The sequence below is a fragment of the Lagenorhynchus albirostris genome, chromosome 19 (assembly GCF_949774975.1).
Source record: "Lagenorhynchus albirostris chromosome 19, mLagAlb1.1, whole genome shotgun sequence".
Classification (NCBI taxonomy): domain Eukaryota; kingdom Metazoa; phylum Chordata; class Mammalia; order Artiodactyla; family Delphinidae; genus Lagenorhynchus; species Lagenorhynchus albirostris.
In genome coordinates, this window is record NC_083113.1 from 40915786 (window position 1) to 40938642 (window position 22857).

The 22857-nt window shown below is 53.6% G+C and overlaps 2 protein-coding genes across 8 annotated transcripts in view; one reads left to right on the forward strand and one right to left on the reverse strand.

The window, feature by feature from the left end:
• The first annotated feature begins 1687 nt into the window (after nt 1–1687).
• On the forward strand, nt 1688–4129 carry LOC132510008 (spermatogenesis-associated protein 2-like protein). The gene is made up of 2 exons (XM_060131667.1): nt 1688–2029; nt 2710–4129. The coding sequence occupies exons 1-2, from the start codon at nt 1688–1690 to the stop codon at nt 3886–3888; spliced, it is 1521 nt and encodes a 506-aa protein (XP_059987650.1). The 3' UTR covers nt 3889–4129.
• Nucleotides 4130–9986: 5857 nt separating this feature from the next.
• The window catches only part of TK2 (thymidine kinase 2), a 78170-nt gene continuing 65299 nt past the window's right edge, over nt 9987–22857 (reverse strand). For 4 of the 7 annotated variants that reach the window (XM_060130430.1, XM_060130428.1, XM_060130427.1 and 1 more), the window contains 4 exons: nt 16482–16570; nt 15829–15908; nt 13003–13083; nt 9987–11878 (listed from right to left, as the gene is read on the reverse strand). In XM_060130430.1, the coding sequence (XP_059986413.1) occupies nt 11780–11878; nt 13003–13083; nt 15829–15908; nt 16482–16570 (349 nt within the window). In that variant the 3' untranslated portion in view covers nt 9987–11779. Of the gene's footprint in view, nt 11879–12553; nt 12622–13002; nt 13084–15665; nt 15743–15828; nt 15909–16481; nt 16571–22857 lie in introns of all 7 variants that reach the window. The other 3 variants (XR_009536970.1, XR_009536969.1, XR_009536971.1) reach the window with 3 other exon arrangements.

Genomic DNA, 22857 nt, shown 5'->3' on the forward strand with positions numbered 1-22857 from the left:
TTGCTGAGGTTCAGGATCAGATGAACTAATGTGTGTGAAAGAGTAGCATCCCCACCACTGGACCTAAAAAATGACTAACCTAGACCAGCCTCCAGAGGGAGAGTTGCTACTCACTGGGAGACCCATTTCCAAGTAGCACTCCCATGAGGAAGTAAATTCCCAACCAGAGGGGTAGGAACTGCCCTGGCCACAGAGCTCGGAAAAGATTGCAGGGGGCAGGGGAGTCGGGGGCAGGAAGCAAACAGACCCCAGGTGTGGTGAGCCCAGGTCTGAGGCCGCTCCAAGGCCAAGCACCGGGCAGATGCCCTTCCTGATGATTGGAGGGGCAGGAGGCCAGCAGAGTCTCACAGAAAGCAAAGGATGGTCAAGAACCAAGTCTTCCTGGGCTGTGTTACTACAAGGTCACGGCCAGCTCCTGCACACACACACACACACACACACACACACACCCCAACTGGGCTCTCCAGACTGTGAGCCACCGAGGGCAGGTGCTTTGTCTCATTTGCCTCTGAAGTCCCCGGGCTGGTGTGGAACGGGCCAGGCCACCTGCTCAAGGACGACACTGCCGCAAGCACCATATGAGAACATTGAAAGGACCCAGGTCCAAGAAGTTGGGAAACAGAGCGCAGGTTGCCCCCTCCTAGAAACTCACACCCCCAGTGAGCTCCCACATGAGAGGTCCTAAAGCCAAGAAGCCTAGAGACCTTACTTAATCCAGTGGTTCCCAATGCATTTGGCCACAGGATATCTTCACTCACATAAGACTGATTAAAGCCCCAAACAAGTGCTCCTCGGTGGAGCACACTTTGAGAAATGCTGACCCACGTGGAACGAGTGAGTCACTGAGTGGCTGAATGAATGAGTGAATCATCACTGAATTAAGTAGTGGGTGAATGGAAGGAAGGGAGAATGGGAGAGAGGGAGAGAGGGAGGGGGCAGTGGAGGGAGGGAAGGCTTGACGGGAGAGTGCATAGGTGATTGCACCCACCTCAATTCCTCCAAAAGCTGTCCCTGACTCAAGATCTGGGTGTAAATGTTTATGTGGGAGGTGATCCCAGGAAGCACAGTGAAGGAGTCAGGAGTTAAGACGGGGAGGGAGAAGAGTCAACACAGATGCATCAGTGAGCAGGTTATTGCTGTGGGCAACCGGGGCGATCCACTGGGGACCCTCTAAAAGACAGAGTAGAACACACCTCAGAGCGTCCCACCAAGGACAGGAAGCTGGGGTTTCTACCACTGCCCCTCCTTGGTGGGCTGAGGGCTGCCTCTGGGTGTTAACTCCCTGGCACTTGCAGCCCGCACACCAGCCAAAGGTGGCTCTCAAGCAGGAGGCGTCAGGAGCCTTCGCAGGTGACATCAGGGTGGGCTGAGGGTGCCGGGCAGCAGGGCTGCGACCGCTGCAGAGGGGGTGTGGAAGGATGCAGGCGCTGCTGTGCTTTCCCACTTGCTCTTGGGTCAAGGCGAGAACCCAGACTGACCTCGGCTCTGCTCCACTGGGAGGAGATGAACACAGCCCCAGAGTGACAAGCTGTGGCAGGCCACACCGTGCACAGCTTTCTCTTTTGCTAACACAACTTCCTCTTCGGCTTCCTGATTGAGCTGTGGGGCGGGACAGAGGCAGGCCAGACTGGGCCTGGCCTGGGAGGCCCACCGGACTCTTGTCCACATCCAGTCTCTTGGAGCCGCCATGAGCCGGCCCCGACCCCCAGGCCCAGACGAGGATGCTCTGGAGACCCTCCTGGATGACCTCATCAGCTACTACCTGGACAGGGCAGGGGAGGGCCGGCTTGGGGTCTGCAGGCAAGCAGCTCTCACCTGCAGGGCCCAGCGGCTGCTGGTCACAGGGGTCCCTCCTCAGCTCTATCTGCCTGAGGATGTGGCCCCTGATCTGGGGACCACTCACTCCCAGGGGGCTCCCAGCTCTGCCCAGCACATCTGCCGCAAACTGGTGCGGGCACTGGAGTTCCTAGAGCTGACCTCCGTCAACCTACTCCTGTTTCCCTGGAGGAAGGAAATCAGGTCCCTGAAGGTAGGCACCGCCACGTCCCAGAGAGAGGGGGTCTCGGGGAGGGACAAGGGCTGTGCCTCTGGGTCTCAGGGAGGGACCAGGGCTGTGCCTCTGGGTCTCGGGGAGGGACCAGGGCTGTGCCTCTGAGAGGGGGAACAGTGTGTCGTCTGTCATGCCCACTGACTTTGGTCCCATTTTACAGATGTAGAAACTGAGGGCTAAAATAGGTTAATGCAATTTACCTGCGGTCACCAGATAATAAGCAACCCAGACAGGACTCGAACTCAGGCAGTGCAGCTCCTAACCACTAGGCTGTACTGCTTCTCTAAAGAGACAGCACCAAGGAGCTCACAAGAAACAAGGGAAAGATTTTGGCTGTGGAAAGCCACTGGAAAGGTTTAATCTCTTCCAGCTCCAGGCCAGGATTATTGGGCTGGAAGCCAGGATACCAGCTGGCTCAGTCATTCTCCTGCTGTGTGACTCGAGACAAAAGTCCTGCCTCTGGCCTCAGTGTGCCCTTCTATAAAATGGGACAGCGGTGACATGACTGTGGGCCAGGTTTCCATTTGGCCCCATGCCCTGGCCCACCTGCTTCTCAGGAGCCTCTGTGCCCTGGACATCAGCCCTTGGTCCTGCCTGGCCCCTCTCTGCCACTCTGCTGAGACGTGTCCCCCTCTAACAAACAACCCTGTTTGTTCCAGACATACACAGGGAACTTTGTCTACTGGGTGCGGCCTGTGCTTTCTGAACACACACTGCAGACCATTCTGGGCAGGCTGGGCTACATGGCCACCTCCGAGGCCGAGTTTTCACTGGTCCAGGCCAGCAGCGAGGAGGACACCAAGCAGATGGTGTTTGAGATCTTCCTGACGAGAGTCATGTGTGAGGCCGTTCTCGGAACCTCAGGCAGGCAGCTCCTCGGGCCGGGCAGAGAGAAAGCGGACGGGCCCCCCTGCAGGCCGAGCTCAGAGAGAGGGCTGCTGAAGACCCACAAGGGCCTGCAGGAGGCCCAGTCAAGCCGAGGCCCCTCAGCAGGGGCGAGGACTGCGAGGGCCCTGGCTGAAAGCCCTGATGGTCAGCGCTCGCTGCCTGTCGTCTTTAGCCTGCCTGAGATCTCAGCAGCCCCCGGCAGCCCCCTCACTGGCCCCCCGGTCTCCTTGGGGCCCCAGCGCCGCGCCAGCACACGCTCGGACAGTGAGGAGTTCCTGACCTGCTACAGCGACCTTGTGCTGCACCAGACACCCTTGTTCCCCAGGGACCATCCCCTGAGCAGCCTGAAGGGAAAGCAACTGCAGAGCCCAGGCCTGGGGCCCAGCCCACCTCCAGGGGAGGCAACTGCCCCCGCAGGGAGCAGCAGCGAGCAGCCCCTGGTCCCCAGCACAGCTCCTGAGAGCAAAGGGGTCACCATTCCCGGCCAGCTCTGCCTGGTGCCAGGCCCCCAGTTGTCAGAGAATTCCTTGGACCCAAAGCCAGAAGCACAGCTGGAGGTGGCCGCCCCTGGTCCAGAAGCTGCCCCTCCAAATGCTTCCTCTGAGATGGGTGAGCTCTGTGAGTACCTCGCCCATCTCCTCAGAGCCCCAACTCCAGCAGGCCACCCCGGGGGCTCCCCTGGCCCAGGGGTTGAGGAGAATGGACAATCAGAGCCTCTCATGAGGCCAGAGCCAGCTGGTGAGGGTGGCAGCCCAGACGGTACAATCACTCAGTTCTGGAGGTCTCCTCAGGCCCCCTCTCATGTACAAGAGCCCCCCAGTGCTCACTACATCCCCCCGGAGGGGCTGGAGGTGCCAGGTGCCACACGAGTAACAGCTGAGATTGTCACCCCTGGGTGGCACAGGGGCAGACACCTGACTAAGCCGATTGCTCTTCTGCCAGGAAGGTGACACTTGGAGAGATGGTGGATCTGGGACCACAGTGGGGACAGCAGCCAAACCCACAGCTTGTCAGCCACAGGGACAAACCTGCTACTCCCAGCTGGTCTCAGGTCCCAGCACTGCCACCTATAGACTGTGTGACTTTGGGCCACTCACTGCACCTCTCTGAGCCATGTTTCCTCGTCTCAAAGTGGGTGTGGTGTCAGATCTACCTCACAGGAGGCTAAGAAGAGTTAATGAGGGGAGGTGTGCATAGTGCTGACCTCAGGGGGGCTTCCTGTCCCCTTCACATACCAGCTCAGTGTGTGACCTTGGGAGAGTCACCCTGCATCTCTGAATAGCAGTTTCCCTCAGCATCCTTAAGGCACCTGTCACAGAGCAGATTAAAAGAGAGATGTGTAGACAACCAGACGTGTAATATACCCTTAATCTGTTTAGGGTCCTCTGTCAGCCTCCCTCTTCTCTCAGTCAGCTTCAGGTTGACAGAGAGCAAGGCCACAGTCGGGAGCCCAGGGTCAGCTCAGAAGCCTGCTCTGCATCCAGGGTTGGGGGCTCCATCATCTGGGTTGCCTGGAGTGGGGGCGCCCCCTCCACCAGCCTCTCCTGCCCCCACATATGCACACATGCATGCACACAAGTGGGTGTGTCCAGGAACGTACACACACACACACACACACACACACACACACACGGGCAATCCTCATAAGGGCCCCAAGAGAAAGCCAAGACCCTCTCTATGGGGTGGCAGGTGGCACCTGCCCAGGGCCTGTCCCTCGGCTTTGCATCTGTGAAGTGGGGAGGATGGCCCCTGCCTCTGAGGGTGGTGGTAAAGGCCCCTTCTGGGCATACAGCAGGTGCTTAATAAACGTTGGCGCCTGCTTTGCTGTCCCCAGAGCTGAGCATATGACCCCACCATTTTCAGTCCCTACATCAAGGGGGACCACAGGTGGGAAGGATTTAAGGGGCATTGGCCCCGCCTCCCTCCCAATCAGACTATTGGCCAGGCCCTACACAGGCTTTTCAAGACAAATCGGGAAGCACTCTGCACTGGGAAGAGAGAGGCACTGGCCAGTCATCCATCCGTCCATCCATCCTTCCTCCCACCCACCCATGCCAATTACTCAGCACAGCACACAGCAGTCGACACTCAGGCCGGTAAGCTGTCAGTGTCTGGAGCCAGTGAAGCGGGGCCGGGGGGCGGGGATGGTCGGAGCAGACCCTAGCCATAAGCCTCCATTCTGGGGAAGGAGAACGTCAGGAACAGGCTGGGCTGGAGACAGAGAGGGTCAGGAGCCTCGGGAGAAGGGATGAGGTGGGAGGGGGTACGGACCTGGGAATCATGGCACCCAGGGCACCTAGTCCTGGGTCTGACCTGCAGCCCCTGACCATTTTTTATTCGTTATTTTCTGATCATTAACATAATAAGCATGCTGAGTCCCAAACCACAACAGAACTTTTGTTCTCCCCGTGTTCCTGCCCCGCAGTGTTCCCCATCTACTTGAAAGCTGAGCCCGAGGTAGGAATCATTTTTGATTTCTCTTTCTCTCACATCCTTCATCCAACTATAGCTGTCACAACAAGGACCAAATCTGACCACGTCCCTCCTCCTTCCACAGAGGCCTGAGCCCCTCGACTGAGCTACCAAGGCCTGTCACTCAGATCCTGGGAGGACGCCAGCCCCCTTCCTGGTCTCCCAGCCTCTGCCCTCATCCTCCTGCAGTCAGCTCCATCCAGCTGCCAGAGGATCCCGTTAAAACCTAGGTTCCATCATGACTTCCACTCTGTGGTGTTGGATTAGAATCAGAGGTATCAATATGAACTCATGGTTTTTAAATTATAGTTAGATACAGAAATATAGCTATGTGTGTGTATGAGTGGGTTCGTACACATACATATGTTTCCTAACTCTGTCCCAAGAGTGGGCTTAGAAGCAGACACCCAGTAACAATGACTACACCTGGCACTTAGATCTTGGTCTCTAAACATCACTCACTCTCCAATACAAGGAAGCAGAGATCCTAGTAGTTTATTCCAGGGATGAGCAGGTAAATATCACCAGTAATAAGCTGCATGGACATCATACATCCTTTGATAAGATGCACTGAGGGAAGACACAGCATCTTTTTTTTTATGGTGGCATCATGCCAAAAATGTCTAACCTCACTCTAGCCATAAGAGAACACCAAACTCAAATTCTCTAATAGTGAGAAACCCAGCTCTCATAATCTACAGACTATTTACTTATTTGTTCAATTCTAATATATTGGTCGATTCTGGTATAGTTTCAGAATTGCTAAACATATCCCTGGAAGAAACACTTCTAATAACTATCTTTCAGCATTTATGTAAAATAATTTTTACCTTTACTCTTCTCGTATCCAATCAAGACACTGTTTTCCAAGGTTACTTCAGTGAGTTCTTTTCTTCCCAGCACCTTCAGTGTGGTTGTTACTTGTGATTCATCTGTTTGTATTCCATCTTCCGTTCCCCCTACATCCTACTCCACCTTAACTATTTATTTATTTGGGGGGTAAGTGAGACATTACTATGGTTAGAGTTATACAAAATGATATATTCACAGGAGTGTATTCCCCTCTCATCCCAGCAACCCTGATCCCATTTTTCCCTTCTCTCCAGCCTTTTCCCACCAATCTATTTAGTTTCTGGGTTGCCTTTCCTGTACTTCCTATAGCATACTATAGATACTCATTTGGACACTGCTTCCTTCCCTTAACAGTGTGTCCTGGAAATCATATCACATCCATTCACAGAGAGAGCCTCCTCGTTCTTCTTCACAGCTGTATACTATTACATTGTGTGGATGTACCATAGTTTATTTAACCACTCTCTTGTATATGGGTATTTAGGTTGTCTTCAATTATTTTGCAATTACAAACAATGCTGCCATAAATAACCTTGTACATATATACACCTTCATGTCCTAGAAGTGGGGTTGCTGGATTGCGATGTAAGTATGTATGTAGTGTGTCAGGTGGTATCCTATTTCCCTCCAGAAGGGGTAGACGAATTTGCATGCCCACCAGTAACGTGTAAGAGTGACTGTTTCCCCACAGCCTCAACAACAGGATGTTTCGATATATATGTTTTTGTGTTTGCCAGTCTGGTAAGTATCTCAGTGTTCTTTTATTTGCTGTCTTAGTCTGTTTGGGCTGCTGTTAACAAAATACCACAGACTGGGTGGCTTACAAACAAAAGAAATTTATATCTCACGGTTCTGGAGGCTGGAAGTCCAAGATCCTGGTGCCAGCATGGCTGGGTTCTGGTGAGGGCCCTCTTCCAGATTGCAGACTGCCAACTGCCCCCTGTGTCCTCACATGGTAGAAGGGGCTTGGGAGCTCTGTGAGGTCTCTTTTATCAGAGCACTAATCCCATTCATGAGGGGTCCACCCTCATGACCTAATCACCCCCCTGCAAAGGTCCCACCTCCTCATGCCATCACCTTGGACATTAGGTTTTCAACATATGAATTTGGGGGAGACACAAATATTTAGATCATAGCATCTGCATTTCTCTAATTGAGTGAATTTGAGTATTTTTCATATCTTTAAGGGCCATTTTTATTATCTTTTTTGTAAATTTTCTGTTTGGATATTTTTTTCATTCTTCTATTGGAGTTTTGGTTCTTTGTCCATTTTTAAGAATTCTTCACAAATATTAGCCCTTTGTGATATACACTGTGAATATTTTCTCCCACTTTGTCCACTGCCTTTTGACTTTGTTTCCAAATGAGTTTTGTCATACACATTTTTTAGTCAGATTTATCAATCTTTTATTGTTCCTAGATTTTGAATTAGAGTTACAAAGTTTTCCCTACATCAAGGTTTTAAAGAAGAATTCATTCTTCTAGTACTTGCATGGTTTCATTTTTTACATTTAGATCCCTAACCACTTGGAATTTATTTTTGGGTATGATGTGAGATATGGATCTATTTTTATCTTTTTCCAAATGGCTACTCAGTCATCTCAGCACCATTTAAAAATCCATCTTTATCCCCAATAATCATTGAGATGTCACCTTTATCATGTACTTGGATCTATTTCCGGGCTGTCTATCCTATTCCACTGGTCTACTTGTCTATTCATGCACCAGTATCATACTGTTTCAATTATAGAAGTTTTATAGTATGTTTCAACATCTGGATCCCCAAAGGTAATATTTATTTAAAACTTAGCAACTGGTCCTGCTCTGGGCCCCTTCCACACGCCAGGCTGGTTATCCTCACCACCCTAGGAAGTGAGCAATGCTCCCATTCAACAGGTAAGACAGCCAACACTCACGAGGGGTGACAACACTCAAAAACATGCCAAGTTTTCTTGGAACTCCTGGATGTCCACTTCTAGAAAACATCAAGCTAAGAGAAGTGGTCCCCAAACGGTGGTTCCTGGACCAGCAGACTCATCATCACCTAGAAAGTCATTAGAAAACAAATTCTCAGACCCATCCCAGATCTACTGAATTAGAAACTCTGGGGGTAGGCCCTGCAGTCTGTGTTTTAACATGCCCACCAGAGGACTCAGATGCTCTGAAGTTAGAGAACCATGAGCTAGAGCATCCCAAAGGACACAGAACCAGGAGTCATCAGCAGCTGCAGGGCCCCTAAAACAGTGCTTCCCAATGTGTGTTCCAAGGAACATTAGCACATCTGGAGATAGTTGATGTATACTCCCCAAATAGGAGGCCCTACTGTCAAGTGAGTTTGAGAGTCCCTGGCTAAAACAAAGTTTAGAAGGTGTTTTTATTGCAGGACTTCTTGACTTTATCTAGGCTAATGTACCTTGTGCATCTCAGAGAGAGTACCCAGGTGGTGTTTCCCAAATTTTCTGGACTACGGAACCCTCTTTTCTCAGAGCACCTATTCCTATCTCCCAGGACACCTGTGTTCCACAGACCCCAGTCTTGGAGAAGAAAAAGCCAAAAAATGCAGAAATTCAGGAAGAGAGCAGTAAATGCCAATACCCATTCTGATTCCACAAGCTTGGCTTTCTCCTAGCTTCTGTTTAATGACAGCTTTTGCCAAGTTCACCATCTTACAGAAACTAGAGGAACACAGAGCTCACCCCAGCCTTAGGGGAGCCACAAGGTTGGGGTTAATTAGGAAAAGAAAGCGTGTGCCAGTGACCCTGGGGCCTCTGGTAAATAAGTAATCCACTGCCAAAGCCCAGAGACATTGGGCACAATATTATTGTTATTAGATTCTCAACAGTGGAGGGCTGACGTCTCCAAGAGCTTGTCAATTATTTTAATAACTGTAACTTCAGGGTGAGGAGGCCAAGGGGGTGAGGTTACTCATTCCGCAGATGTGTGAGCATTTGAAGTGCGCTCCCCCATCTGGCCCCAGGCTCTGGGAAAATGAGGGTGATGCGGATTCCATAGCACCCAGGGGTAGACAGGTTTTGGAAATATCTCCTACCTGCTCTCACAGCAATAAATACCTCAATCCTTCCTTCCTCAGGTCAGATGGTGGGAGCCTGCGGGAGCCCCAGGAAGGGTCTCTGACTGATGCATTTCTCAGGCAGGGGGGCTTCTCAGCTAGGTGAGGGGCTCAGGTGGAAAGGAAGAAAAGAGGCAGGAAGAGAAAAAGAAAGGGAAAAACAAGCAGGGTGACAGCACTTCCCAGGGCCCACGTTTAGCAAGGGCCTGCCAAGCCATGCCACGCTCCTCACGGCCGTTCCTGGGAGTCCCTGGGGAGTGCCTCCCTCTGCTTGAGGAACTGGGCCCCGTGCCTACCACGTGCCATCTGCCCTTTCCCTGCCCTGGTTCTCAGCAGTGTTCATAACTGCTGTGATCCCTGCCACCACCAGCCCTGCCTGCCACATGGGGGAGAGCAACCCTTGGTGGGCTGGGCTCTAGCCATTTCCTGTGACATCTCTGGGCTGGGAGATTTTTGTGACAGGCCCCAGCCACTGTGGGTACATACAGCATCCTCTCCAAGGTGCCGGGGTGGGAGGACAGAGAGCTCTTATGGACCCGGACATCCCGTTAGGAACACAGTGTTTAAAAATTAAAACATTACCTTGCTGGTACAAGGATGCTGCAGGGGCCTAAAATCACTGGCGTAGGAAGCACTCCAAAATTATCACCAGGCTTTAAGTGAAGGATTTATTGGCTATCACAGAGCAAGATTTTGTTTTTTTTAAATCACATTTCCCCCAAAACAGATGCTCAAATTGAGGGGAAATTGGACTGTTTGCAAAGGCCCAAAGATGGTCCTGGCATGTCCAGATGCCTGGAAGCAGAGGCGCTGCCTCCCCCAGGTTTCTGGTCCATCACCAACATCTGGGCTGAGAGACACATCCCCACCGGACTGCCGCCCTCACCCTGTGCACACGGCCCAGGAGTCAGTCCAGCCAGAAAGGGCTGGAAGCCAGAGTGCTGCCCTCCTAGCGCTGCCTCTGGGCCCAGGCCACCCGGGGCACCTGTCACCTATGTAGTGTCAGAGAACTGCATGCACAGGTGCCACACTCACACAGAGGCTGGGATGAGGCCTTCCAACCTTCAGGTACACCAACCACCACTCGGGAGAGGCCAAGGCCTGTTTCCCCAAGTTCATAATCAATCCTTCCCCGTGTCTGCAACAGCCTTCTGGAAGCTCTCTCCACCCACCTCCAAAATTCAGGAGCTCCAGTGCTCCAAGAGCCTTTGCTTGCCAGCCCCAACTTTCCTGTCCAGACTGTCCCCAAAGAGAATGTTCCTCCTTTCTCTTGCTTCCTACTTGACTCAGGAGACAGCCATGCCTTCAGTGCATTGTTACAGCTGAGCGGAGCTTAGATATTCTCTGAACTAATAAAGATGGTTCATGCCCTAGGGCCCATGGTGTCCCTTTGGATGGAAAAACATTTCAAAAAGATGTAAGGCCACTGTGTCTCTCCCCTGGGCCACAAACTCCCAGGAATTCCAAGGGTGAAGCTCCTCACACAAGGCCACTATGGAGGAAGGAAGCCTCAGAAGCCAGGCTGGCAGCCCCTTGCCCAGAACAGCACTGGGCACACCAGCCTGGCACCATAGGCCATTGCCCTGCCGGGGAATCGGCAGCAGCTCAAGCAGGACCTCCGTCACCAAGGAGACCGAGCACCATTCAGGAGCCAAACCACGATTCTCCTAAGGACAGGGAAGTCCCGATGATGAGGTGGTAAGTACCACATCAGCCTCACGCTAGTGAACCACTGAACGATGGGCTCGAGCCAAATACCACACAATTTTGTGAAAGTCTATAAATGCTAACTGTCCTCAGGAGCTGCTCAAATAAGGAGAAAATGAAGATGCTGGCTGCACGCACCGCTGCCCCCGCTACCCACACACACACACACACACACACACACACACACACACACACACACTCCCACACACGTGTGGGGCTCTCCAGCAGGGAAGGCAAGGCTCTTGGGATGAGGCAGCCTGGGGCAAGAGATTGATCGTTTGGGAGTCACCAGAAGTCTGAATGGTGCTGACTCCACTGTCACTGGCTGTGTGACCCCGGGGAGTCCCTTAGCCAGTCTGAGCTTCAACTTCCTCCCCTGGGATGTAAGACCACTACCTCGCCCTCGAGGATGGTCTGAAGGGCTAGAGACCATGAGCCCAGGGTCAGTCAGGTGGCTCTTCCCTAATTTAGAGGGATTCAGAGGTGGGAAACCACCGGGAGAAGCACCGGGGGAATGCAAGGCTGCGACACCAAAGGGCCACGACAAACCCATTGGTCCCATCATGTCATTTACCCACGAGGGCCAGAATCCCAGGATAAAGACACTGGCAAAGGAGAGAAGACCATTAGGAAGACAAATGTGCCTAGATAGAAAGCCCTCTCGTGAGTGGATTGTTCCAAACTGCTCGTGAGAGCTAACTTGGCAGCAGCGGGCATTTCTCTGCATGATCTTCCCCGTCCTATGGACCAAGCTTCCGATCCTCTGGAATTAGTATTCGGTGCCGGTTTTGTTCAAAGAGTTCTAACATTTTCTCCATGTCGTGGTCAGCCTCAATCACCTGGAAATTAAACACACAGGTCACAGGGCTGCCCCTGACCTCAACATCATCCTCCCTTCACTGATGAAGAGAGAGAGACAGAGGCAGGCAGGATGAGGCAGGGAGAGGCAGGGAAGCCCAAGGTCACAGGCAGAGAAAAGGGAAGGTTAGGGCCAAACAGCTCCCGTTTCTAGGTCAATCCACATTCTCAACTATATTTTCACTTAAGAATCCACGATAGTTGTCCCTGCGGCAAGCTCATGAATGATTTTTTTATCATCATTTGATATCAACCATTTTTCTATAATGAGGGGAAAAAAATCAATTTTCTTTAAAAATCCAGTACAGTAATATCTCACTTTCCAGCAACCTCACTGCCTGCAAGAGCCATGAGTACAGTGTTTGAGCAGCTCAGACAGATGTCTCCAAGGCCATGCACACAAGTTTGTGCAAGGCCCTCCCTCAGATCCCACACTGTACACACGTTCCTAACAGTCCGAGGGACCCAACGGCCTGCCTAAAGAAAGTTGGCAGCAGCAAATCAGAAAACGAGGGGACAAGGAAGTGGGGAAACACTGATGGGGCAGAAGCATCAACACAGTTAGAAATGGTGAGTGCCAGCAGGAGAAAGGAGGGTAAAAAGCAAACAGGGGAATTCAAAGGCATTAGTAGTCTGGGGCAAACAGTCCTACACACCTCAGCACCTCCTAAGGGGGCATCATTGTGTGACAGACAGAACAGCAACTGACGTTCCTTCAGATGCCCTGGGTCACCAAGAAAAGGTGCAATGAGGCTTTGGGCCTGCCACCCGCTGGAGAAGGGACGGGCATGTCAGAAAGACCACCACCCCAAGCGGTTAAGGCCAAAACCCAGGTCCAGGGGCTCCAGCCATATGGAACTCTCCTTTGCTGACAATGCTGGATAACAGATGCTACTGTGCCACCGGCGTAATGACACTGGGACAGGTCACCTTCTCTCAGGTCTGTCCAGCTCACTAAGGCTCAGTCCAGAACGGGGACTGTGAGACAGAGTCCCTTCCACCCTCCCCGCTTCCTTCTTTCAAATTCTCCAGCTGCAGAGTGGCCGACATCCCCCGAGTCGCTCCTCCTTCTAGAAAAGTCTCCTGCCCTGTTAGGGGGGCTTACCAGAACAGGGGCCGCCACGGGGAAAAGGCTCCCTTTGATGAGCCACTCCTCGTACAGGTGGTGAATAGCATCCAGGTATTCCTGCCGGAGGGGGTAAAAATGCAAGGGCTGTCGGGAGCACACAGGGAAAAGACCTCTCCCCTCCAGGGGTCTCAGGGGCAGGTTAGGTGAATGTCAATGACCACAGGGCAGTGGCTTGGACTAAGGACCCGCAACAGCTAACCTGGCTCAGGTGGACAATGATAAACGTGGCCAAGCACTCTGTCAGCCAGCCCAGGTGTCGCAACAGGCAGAAGTATCCCTCTGGCCACCTGCCCATCCCTCCAGCGCACTCTGCTCCTCTGGCGCTTCGGACATATCCTCCCACCTGGCTGCTCTCGTTTCCTGCCACTTCTCCATCAGCAGGGCCTCTGTTTCTTCACAGGGGCCTGGGAAGCCTCTGAACCCTCCCTCCATCCTTCCCACCAAGAGGACTATGACCCTCACTGGCCCAGGAGCGCCACTTGGCTGCTCTCACCCCAACAGACAACTTGTAACCTATTGATCCTTGAAAGCTTAAGGGCAAACTTCAGAAGGAGGACAAGGTGAAACGCAAGGGAAAAGAGGCCCAGACGCACCCCTAGGGCATCCATGCCTGCGCAACCGGTAGGACTGGAAGGCACTCTCCCACAAGCAGGCCCTGGTGCTCTCAGCCACAGGCAAACACCTCCTCAAGCAGCAATTTACTCCCAGCCCTGAGGCTCTCGGGTAAACCACACTGCTGCCTCTTTATCCACCACCAAGTTCTCCCTTGGCAACAACAGACTTGCCCTGGAGGCCTTGTCAAAACCATTAAGACAATGTCCTCGACAATGACTTGCACAGACTCCAGATTTGTCACTTCTTCCAAACGTCTGGGTCACTGCACAGAGCTGCCATGCCCCATCCCAGCTTGGTCCAGCCCCGCCCCATTTCACCCTTCCTCTAATCACTCCTGTCTCCAGATTTCAAAGCAGCTGCGCAGAACGAGGCCTGGGCCTTCATGGCTGGAATCCACCTTGCTGGTGCCTGGGGCAAACAAGGCTGGGTGGGCCTCAGGAGCTGGACTGGCCTTCTAGGACCCCAGTCCAGCCCATCCTGGGCTCAGACCTCCATGATATCCCAGTAAATGCTTGCCCAGCCTCTGTCTGTGTACTTCCAGTGGCATTCACATGGGGCATTCCGATCAATATTAACTGAGCAACCCCTAGGTGCCAAGGCCTGGGACACATTCTAGGGACGCAGAGGGAATAAGATCTAATCTTAAAAAGTTCATGGTAGTTTTCTGAGGGATGGGGAGCAAACACATAAAGAAATAGTTTCAGAATATTTGTCCTAATGGCTGTGATCATAATAAGCACAGAGGCTGGGGGACCACAGTAGAGGGAAGGTCAGAGAAAGCTTCTTGGAGGAGGTGACACCTGAGGCAAAAGAAACCACTATGGCAAAGGTACATTTGTGTAACTCCCTGGTGAGGGGTGGGGGGAGCGGGAGTGGGGAGAGGGGAAAGGGGAAAGGGGAGGGGGGAGAGGGGAGAGGGGAGAAGGGAGAGGGGAGAGGGGAGGGGGGAGGGGGAGAGGGGAGGGGGGAGAAGGGAGGCGGAAAGGGGAAAGGGAGAGGGGAAAGGGGAAAGGGGAAAGGGGAGGGGGGAGAGGGGAGGGGGGAGAGGGGAGGGGGGAGGGGGAGAGGGGAGAGGGGAGAGGGGAGAGGGGAGAGGGGAGAGGGGAGGGGAGAGAGGGGAGGGGGGAGAGGGGAGGGGGAGGGGGGAGAAGGGAGGGGGAAAGGGAAAGGGAGAGGGGAAAGGGGAAAGGGGAAAGGGGAAAGGGGAAAGGGGAGGGGGGAGAGGGGAGGGGGGAGGGGGAGAGGGGAGAGGGGAGAGGGGAGGGGGGAGAGGGGAGGGGGGAGAGGGGAGAGGGGAGAGGGGAGAGGGGAGAGGGGAGAGGGGAGGGGGGAGAGGGGAGGGGGGAGAGGGGAGGGGGAGGGGGGAGAAGGGAGGGGGAAAGGGGAAAGGGAGAGGGGAAAGGGGAAAGGGGAGGGGGGAGGGGAGGGGGAGAGAGGAGAAGAGAGAGAGAGAGAGCATGTGTAGCCACAACTAGTTCTTTATGGCCAGAGCATGAAAGGCAGGGAGTGGAAGGGGATGAAGCCAATCACGCAGGATCTCGGATGGCATCTACAAGTGGGGACTTTATCCTAGACAGTGGTGAGGCACCGAAGAGGGTGGGGTTAGGGGATTGCATGCGTGGTGTTCTGTACTGGGAACATCACCCAAGCAGCAGTGTGGAGGATGGATTTCTGAGGGGGATGCGGATAGTGAGAGACCAGGGCAAGGAGAGCAGTCCAAGCCTGTTAGACAGCCCTGACTAGAGCTGATGTGGCCCTGAGCCAGAACCCAGAAGGGTGAGGCACTGGGCAGACACTAGTGAGTTTCACCTCCCAGCCAGGCACTGTGCCAAGCACTGGCAATGCAACAGCGAGCAAGTGGGCACGTCCTAGCGAGGATCCAGGGGACGGCACAAAGGCAAGCAATTTTCAGGAGGTGGACCAAACAAGTCCTGGGGACACCTGGGTGGGAACAGGAGAAGGGACGCCTCTGAGCCCCGGGGGTGCCCACCACTGAGTCTGGGGCCACAGGAAGTGAAGCAGACCTGGACACCGCACAGGGTCTCCAGCTCAGAGGAAGTCAGAGTTCACCCTCCAACGTGCTCAGTTCCTGTTTCTCTCCCTGAAACAACAGCACAATGATCTCACAGAGGGTGGGGCCAGGACAGGATGAAGTTGCACCTTTCCCCAGGTTAAAGGGGCTCTTACCAGTGGAATGACCTTCTCCTCTTCCCTGCATCTCATCTTTAGCCTCTGGTAACAGGTCTCAGGAGTGGTCTGGAGATAAACTAAGATTTTAAAAAACATATATGTGGCTTTAATTACTCTGTTCATGGCTTGGAAGTGAAAGTGAGGGGTAGGGGGAAGGAAGGCGTGTGGGCAAGGCGTGGAGAGAAACATCTACCAGCAGCCCTGAGCAGGAGAGGCAGACCAGCTGTATGGCCAAACAGGCTTCTTGACCCTCATCCTGACTTTCATTCTCTTTCCACATCACCAGCCCCACAGGGTCACTGTGAAGCTGAACAGGTTCCGTACATTGCCAGAGCTTAGCACAGGGCCTGGCACCCGGCCCGTCTCAGTAACGGTCCAGGTTCTGTCCCTCCTCCCTCCTTTACAAACTAGAAAAAACCCATCATATCACAAGGGACCGAGGGGAAAGCAGTTTGAGGAACTGGCCAGGGTGCTTCTCCAGGAGGGACCAAAAGCCCCAGATTCTATCTGCCCTTTGGGAGAAGGCTGAGTCAAGGCAGGGGAAGAATTGCTTATGGTGAGGGCCCTGCCCACCACCCTGCTGCTTGAGGCCCAGCCAACCACCTCCTCACTGGGCCCAGGGGAGGGAGGCCAGGGAGGGACTGTCTCACCTATCAAGTCAATGGACACGTCGATGTTCTTCACAATCCAGTCAAACCATTCCGACAGGACCACATAGTCCACTTCAGGCATCTTCCCACTGGAACGAGAGTTATAAGGGTTTTATTACCCCATGAGAAAGTTCCTGGGCTGTGCCGTTCCCCCAAAACATCTGGGCACTGCCTTTATTGAAAGGGCACTGCCAAGGGAACCATGACATAGTGTAATCACGTGATACTGAGCGGGTAGTGATGACAAGGACCCGAAACCTCCCGACCTCCCGCTGCCCAGGGACGGTCGATGGTATAATGCAGCGAGTATCTTGGCACTGCCCGAGGGGAGAATTCATTTGGGATTTGAACTCCAAACCAAGGAAGGGGCTGTGAAGCCTGTCCCCTGAGAACACGGACAGCGCTCAGGCTGGGAAGTGGAACAGCAAACCCATTTCACCTCTAGAAATTTATTTTGTGGAAACAATCGTGGATGCCCTCCGTAGCACTATTTAAAAAATAATGAAAAACTAAATCATGGTACATCTATCTAACAGAAAACCACACAGCAACTGAAAGACGATGCTATAAAATAATATTTAATGACGTGGAAAATGCTCACAATCAAATTCTCATTATTCAATGAAAACAGGAGGATATAAAACTGTGCATATAGCACGACCCAACCATACTTTCAAGAGTATTCATCCACACATTTTGAAAGGAGACTGGAAAGAAAACCACCAAAAGGTTAACAGTGCTTTCCTCTGAACTGTAGGATTATGGGAGACATTTTTTTCTTTATCTCTTTCTGTATTTTCCAAAATTTAACAACATACTAGTTTTCAATTCGGGGCGGGGGTGGGGGTGGGAAATTACTACATATTTTAAGTAGTAACTGAAAAAGAAAGAAAGGAAGAAGAAGCCCACAAGTGAGAGAGACCTGGCGTCTGTCCTCTGCCCTGGAGGAAATGAGCAGGGAAGAGCGGGAGGAGGGGCAGCAGCTGGAGGAAACAAACCAGGCAGCTGTGGGGTGACCCTCAAAGGCCCAGGAGAGGAATTCCTTTCAACATCCTCCACCCGTCTTGAATATCATCTTGGATCCACTCAGAACTGGGTTTGGCAAGGCGGGCTACGGGCGAGTGAAGGTGCCTGAGCTGTGTGCAGCTGGGGGTCTTCTGACTGCTGACTAAAGAAGGGGAGGCGGGGAAAAGAGGCCAGTGGAGCGGGTGGTTTGCAGCTGCCCCCGCCACGGGTGGTGAACTGACTCCCACCTGGGTGAGGGGGCAGGATGGGCATGGAGGAAGGCGCTCTGAAGATGACAAGCTCAAGCAGCCCTGCCTGGGGGCCCAAACGATGGGGCGGGGCACAGACTGGAGGGGGACATCCTCCCCTAGTCCCTGAGACCACCAGACGCCCTCAGCGCGGAAGAGTGCCTGGCAGAACAGCAGGAAAATGCAGGGTGCCCGGGAGAACAGCAGGGGCAGACGGGCAGTTGTCGGCGCCTTGAGGGGTCTCAGGCATCAGACTTCAGCAGGGAGACCAGAGCAGACTAACGTGTGAGGACCAGCACCCGCCCCCACGAATAAGTCGGGGAGGCTTTGTAGGGGAGGGGAGAGGGAGGAAGTCCCAGGACATTGCAGAAGGGACCAAAATTCAGATACTAAAGGTAACAACTTTGCGATCACAGCTCATATGGTTGCCCATCCCCCAATTCTTTCCTCCTACCTCCTTAAAAGTAGCCCATGGTCTATTCAGGGTCCATCCCACAGGCCTGAGTGTTCAGGGAAACCTGACCGCAGCCCAAGCTTCAGAGCAAACCAACTGGTCTGAGGGACGTCCTCTCCGCTGGCCAGGCTGAGTTGATCAGCCCAGGCCAAAGGGCCCAACCTGACCAGTGAGACATGAGGGAGGTTTGCTCCTCATGCTTAGAGGAGAGCCACTGGCAAGACATCCACCCTCTGGCCAGCAATGAGAAGCCCGGTTCTGCCACAGGCATTGTGTCACCAAGAGGGACTCATATTGAGGACACAAACAAGACAGTAGGAAAACAGAGAGAAACAGCACTAGGGCCACCGAATGAAACCAACACCAAAGCCTGCTGTTAAGACAGCCCGTGGCAACCTCAGTGTTCAGGCTACTTTGAGCTGGGCTGCAGTTAGCTGCAGCTTAGAGTATTTGATATTCAGACACCAAACCACTCTTCTTGACATGTTTTCCTTCTCTGGAACAAAGCTGACTCCAAGGGAATGAGGATTTGCCAAAAAGAAGCTGCTGATCAGCCCCACTCGCTCCACCAAACACGCAGCCTGGGCACAGCACAGACTGGCAACTCAAGGGTGCGGGCCAGTGAGCAGCACACATGGAGGGAAAGTTGCCCAATAGCCTCCCACGTCATGAACGCTGGACAGCTGGTGTGAGACTGCCCCAGAGGACTTCACCGGTGTCTGTAAGGCTCAAGGGAGGTTCTGTCAAATCCCAGAGCTGGGAGGATACCCTTAGCTGTGGCCACCGAACTGAGTCACAATTCAGGACACAGGTAGCACAGTGTTAACTAAAACCAAACCAACTGACACCACAAAAAGTGCTGGGGCCTGAGAGCCGCTGCTCTGCTGGAAATCGGCCCCAGGTGGTCTTAGGACACCTCCTGGGTGGCTCAGGAACCTCCCATTCTCACCTGGCCCAGGCAAACCCGGGAGGAAGCAGGTCCTCCCTTCCCGATGCTCTCCTTAGAGGTCCTCTAGACGGCTCCGGGGCAGCCTCCCTGAGGGCAGGGTCAGCAGGCAGACCTCCAGAAAACCCTTCCAAGACTGCCAGGAGCCATGTGCTGGGGGGTCCAGGACAACTGGCCACCGGCTGAGCGGAGTGAGGAAATGGAAGCTGCCTTCCATGATTCTGAGGCATGTCAGGCAGCGGGCACTGTTTTATCTGTATCTGCAGTTTTCCTCGTAGGAATCTGCCCGGCTCCTCCTTTGTCTGCCTCGAGAATGGGGCACCCAGCACCACCACCAAGGCACTGCTTTTATTTCCACAGAACACACAGAGGGCAGCACCTCTCTGCAGACCCACCAACGGTGGACTGAGGGGGTTTCATGGTGCCTTCCCCTTATCCTAGGGGGGCAAAATTGAGGTCCTGAGTCCACACGAATCCTGCTGTTTTGTTTGGCACGGTTTGCTGCCGCCCTCCCCCCCGAGGCCCAGAGAGCACGGGTTGAAACTGAAATCACACACTCAAATGCCAGCCTCCTTGTGCACATGACATTCTTTTGTTTCTCACAAGACCTTGTGAGGTCAATTTTAGCCCCAAGTTATAGATGAGGAAAACTGAGGCCCAGAGAAGCTCAGCCCAGCCCTGAGCCAGGGACTGAAGTCTGGCTCTCGGCGGCCCCCAAACCCATACGCTCCTGGCTGCACCACGTGCCCCAACCCCACCTGCCCCATCTGTCAGCTGAGGGGGCTGCCCCTGGGCCCGTCCAGTGTCTCTCTAGCCTCAGCCTGAGGAAAGCCACCGCTCGCAGGCCCATGACACAGGCAGTGAGTCCCCAGTCTGGCCTAGAGTGAGGAGGAGTCCAAGCCCCAGGGCCCATCAGGGCAGCAGGAGGACCCGCCTGTTGTTCCAAACGCAGGGCCTTAATGGATGTCCGCAACCCGCAGCCCCAGGTGAGTCAGTGTGTCACTTCCCCAGCTGGGCCCCATGCAATTCCCTTCCTTCTGTTCTTAGAGAACACCAACCAGGCAATCCTGTGAAACCTTTGTGTTCAATTAGCCCACAGGGTCGGGCCACACAGTGGCCTGCATGGCCGCTTTAGCTGCCTGAGTCTTTCTCGCCACCTTCAGCTGTTCATTCCAGCACAGTGCCCACACCTCAGAAGTCCTTCTGGTTCTTTAAGTCTTTAAGGAGACTGTGGAACCAGAATCTTCCTTGTTGGCAATTAACCCCTGGTGGCATAATTGCATGTATGTTCTGCCCACCCCAAACTCGCTGGGGTGAGGATGCGGGCGGAAGAGGCGGGTCTCTCCCTGGAGTAGCTCCTCACTTGTCCAAGGCCCAAAAGGCAAGAAAGCCCTTCCAGAAATCTGGCTTTGGGGGATGCAGAATTGCAGAATGTGGGCTTTTCTGGGCACCCGAGCCTGCAACTGCAGACAGAAAAGCCACGCCTACCGTACTTCCTTCCATCCCAGTCCCTCCAGATTCCAAGCCAAGGCTGCAAGGGCTTCTGTGAAAGAGAGAAGGGCCAACCCCAAGGCTGAAGGGGCAGCAACCATGCACCCCCTGCCTTGTGTAAGGGCTGTCCCCACACAAGCTCCCAGGCAAGAGCTGACACCCAACACAAGCCATCTTGTGGTTCCCAGTACCCAGCTGAACTTCCACAGGTGGGAACCAAAACATCCTATTCTGGCTATGAGCAAAGGATCCAGCCAAACCCAGTTCTAGGCGTCATTTGGTTTAGGCTCAAAATGATGGTAATCTGTATTTGGGGGGCATGGAAACATCTACTTTCACAGCACCACTTCACTGTGGAAGGCCCACTGCATGGAGAGAAGCTGGGTTTCTAATGAAAGTGACCAAGAAGAAAGCCCACATCCTACCCTTCCTCCCACCTGTCACTTCTTTAGCTCTGGCTAGAAATACCGTTTACTGTGCCTCCAAAAAGAAAACCTTTGGCCTACAGCTACCTCACTCCTGACCTAGGAATACACCCAGAGACCCTGAAAACAAAGGTAATACAACAAAACCCCCAACAACCAAAATCTGAAGGCACAAATGTGAAATGAAGAAACTGCAGGTGGTGCAGGAAGCTGAGGAAATCCTGCTCCACGAAGAACTTTCACTCTGGCTGGCCACCTGCCCCACGGACCCCCACAAAGACAGCCCGCAGGTCTTGCTTTCAACGACCCCTAAGGCCCAGGTGAGGCCCCAAGGAAGCCACGGGGCAAAACTCCCAGGGGAAAGGACCATGATTGGCACAGACGGCCCCTTGCGGGCCACCTGGCTGCTGCCTTCTTCGGAGGCTGCCCCTCCAAGTGTGACGCCAACCAGCAGGATGATAGCTACCCAGGGTGCTTTTCTGCTACAAATGCAGGCTCTCGGGCCCCACCCTGGAAGCAGCATGGGTGCATTAACAAGATGCATGGAGTCTGTGGGAGAAGCTGAGTGTAGGGCCTGGGTGGAAAGGGGCAGAGGCCTGGTCCCCCGGAGCCAGCACACTGGGAACTCCCCTGGGCCTGAAGCCTCTGGCCTTACAGAGAGAAATCTAGATGTCTCACCACTTCCTCCTTCACTGCTGCCCCACATAGCAGGGTGCAGGTCAGCCCCCCGGTCAGTTTCCTGCCCAACCAGGAAGGAGCAAGGCCTTCGAACCCCACGTGGTTCCTGGTCTGCCAAACGCGGTCAACAGTGCCCATCTCAGTGCTGCCTGGAGGGCTCAAACGGAAGGACAACGACTGTAGCTCCTGCCCACGGGTCCCTGCCCTGCCCTTCAACCACATGAGCCGTGCCTACTCTCAGGTAAGCTGGACCAGTCCCACAAGTGAATGGCCTGCACTGGGAAGGTGCCTCTTGGTGTCCCTGCCCTTGGATCTCTGCCGCCCAAACTCGGGCTCTCTGGGGAGTGTGGCTGAGTGAGGGGGACTCCCAGCCACATGCTGAGCACACCAGTTGTTACAATCACAGGGATATGTTATGGGATAGAATGCAAAGACTTCGAAGAGAAGTCTTCAAAGAAATTTCCAGTTAGTTAGCCGGCTGCTTCGGGTACGCAGGCTGGGAAAACCTGCAGGGAAGCGGCCGCCTGGGTGAGCGTTTCTCTGCCTTTGGAGACTTCAGGGAAAGGGTTTGAGGAGCACTGCCTTCTCTCATCTCCCTGAAACCAAAGTGGCGATGGCCTGGCCCCCCTGGGCCCCCCCTTTGGGAAGCCCAAAACTGCCATTTTTGTAGGTCAAAATTGGTCAAGTGCTAATAATTTCATACGGTTCAACCTAATTAGAAGTTGTCTTGAATACCACGAAGAAAACCAACAGAAAGAAGTAATTAAGAGTAACAAGAGGGGCTTCCCTGGTGGCGTAGTGGTTAAGAATCCACCTGCCAAGGCAGGGGACGTGGGTTTGAGCCTTGGTCCGGGAAGATCCCACGTGCCACGGAGCAACTAAGCCTGTGCGCCACAACTACTGAGCCTGAGTTCTAGAGCCCGCGAGCCACAACTACTAAAGCCCGTGCACCCTAGAGCCGGTGCTCCACAACAAAGAGAAGCCACCGCAATGAGAAGCCCACACACTGCAACTAAGAGTAGCCCCCGCTCGCCACAACTAGAGAAAGTCCACGCACAACAGCGAAGACCCAACGCAACCAAAAATAAATAACAGAAAAAAAAAGAATGAGAGGTTCAACCCACCTAGA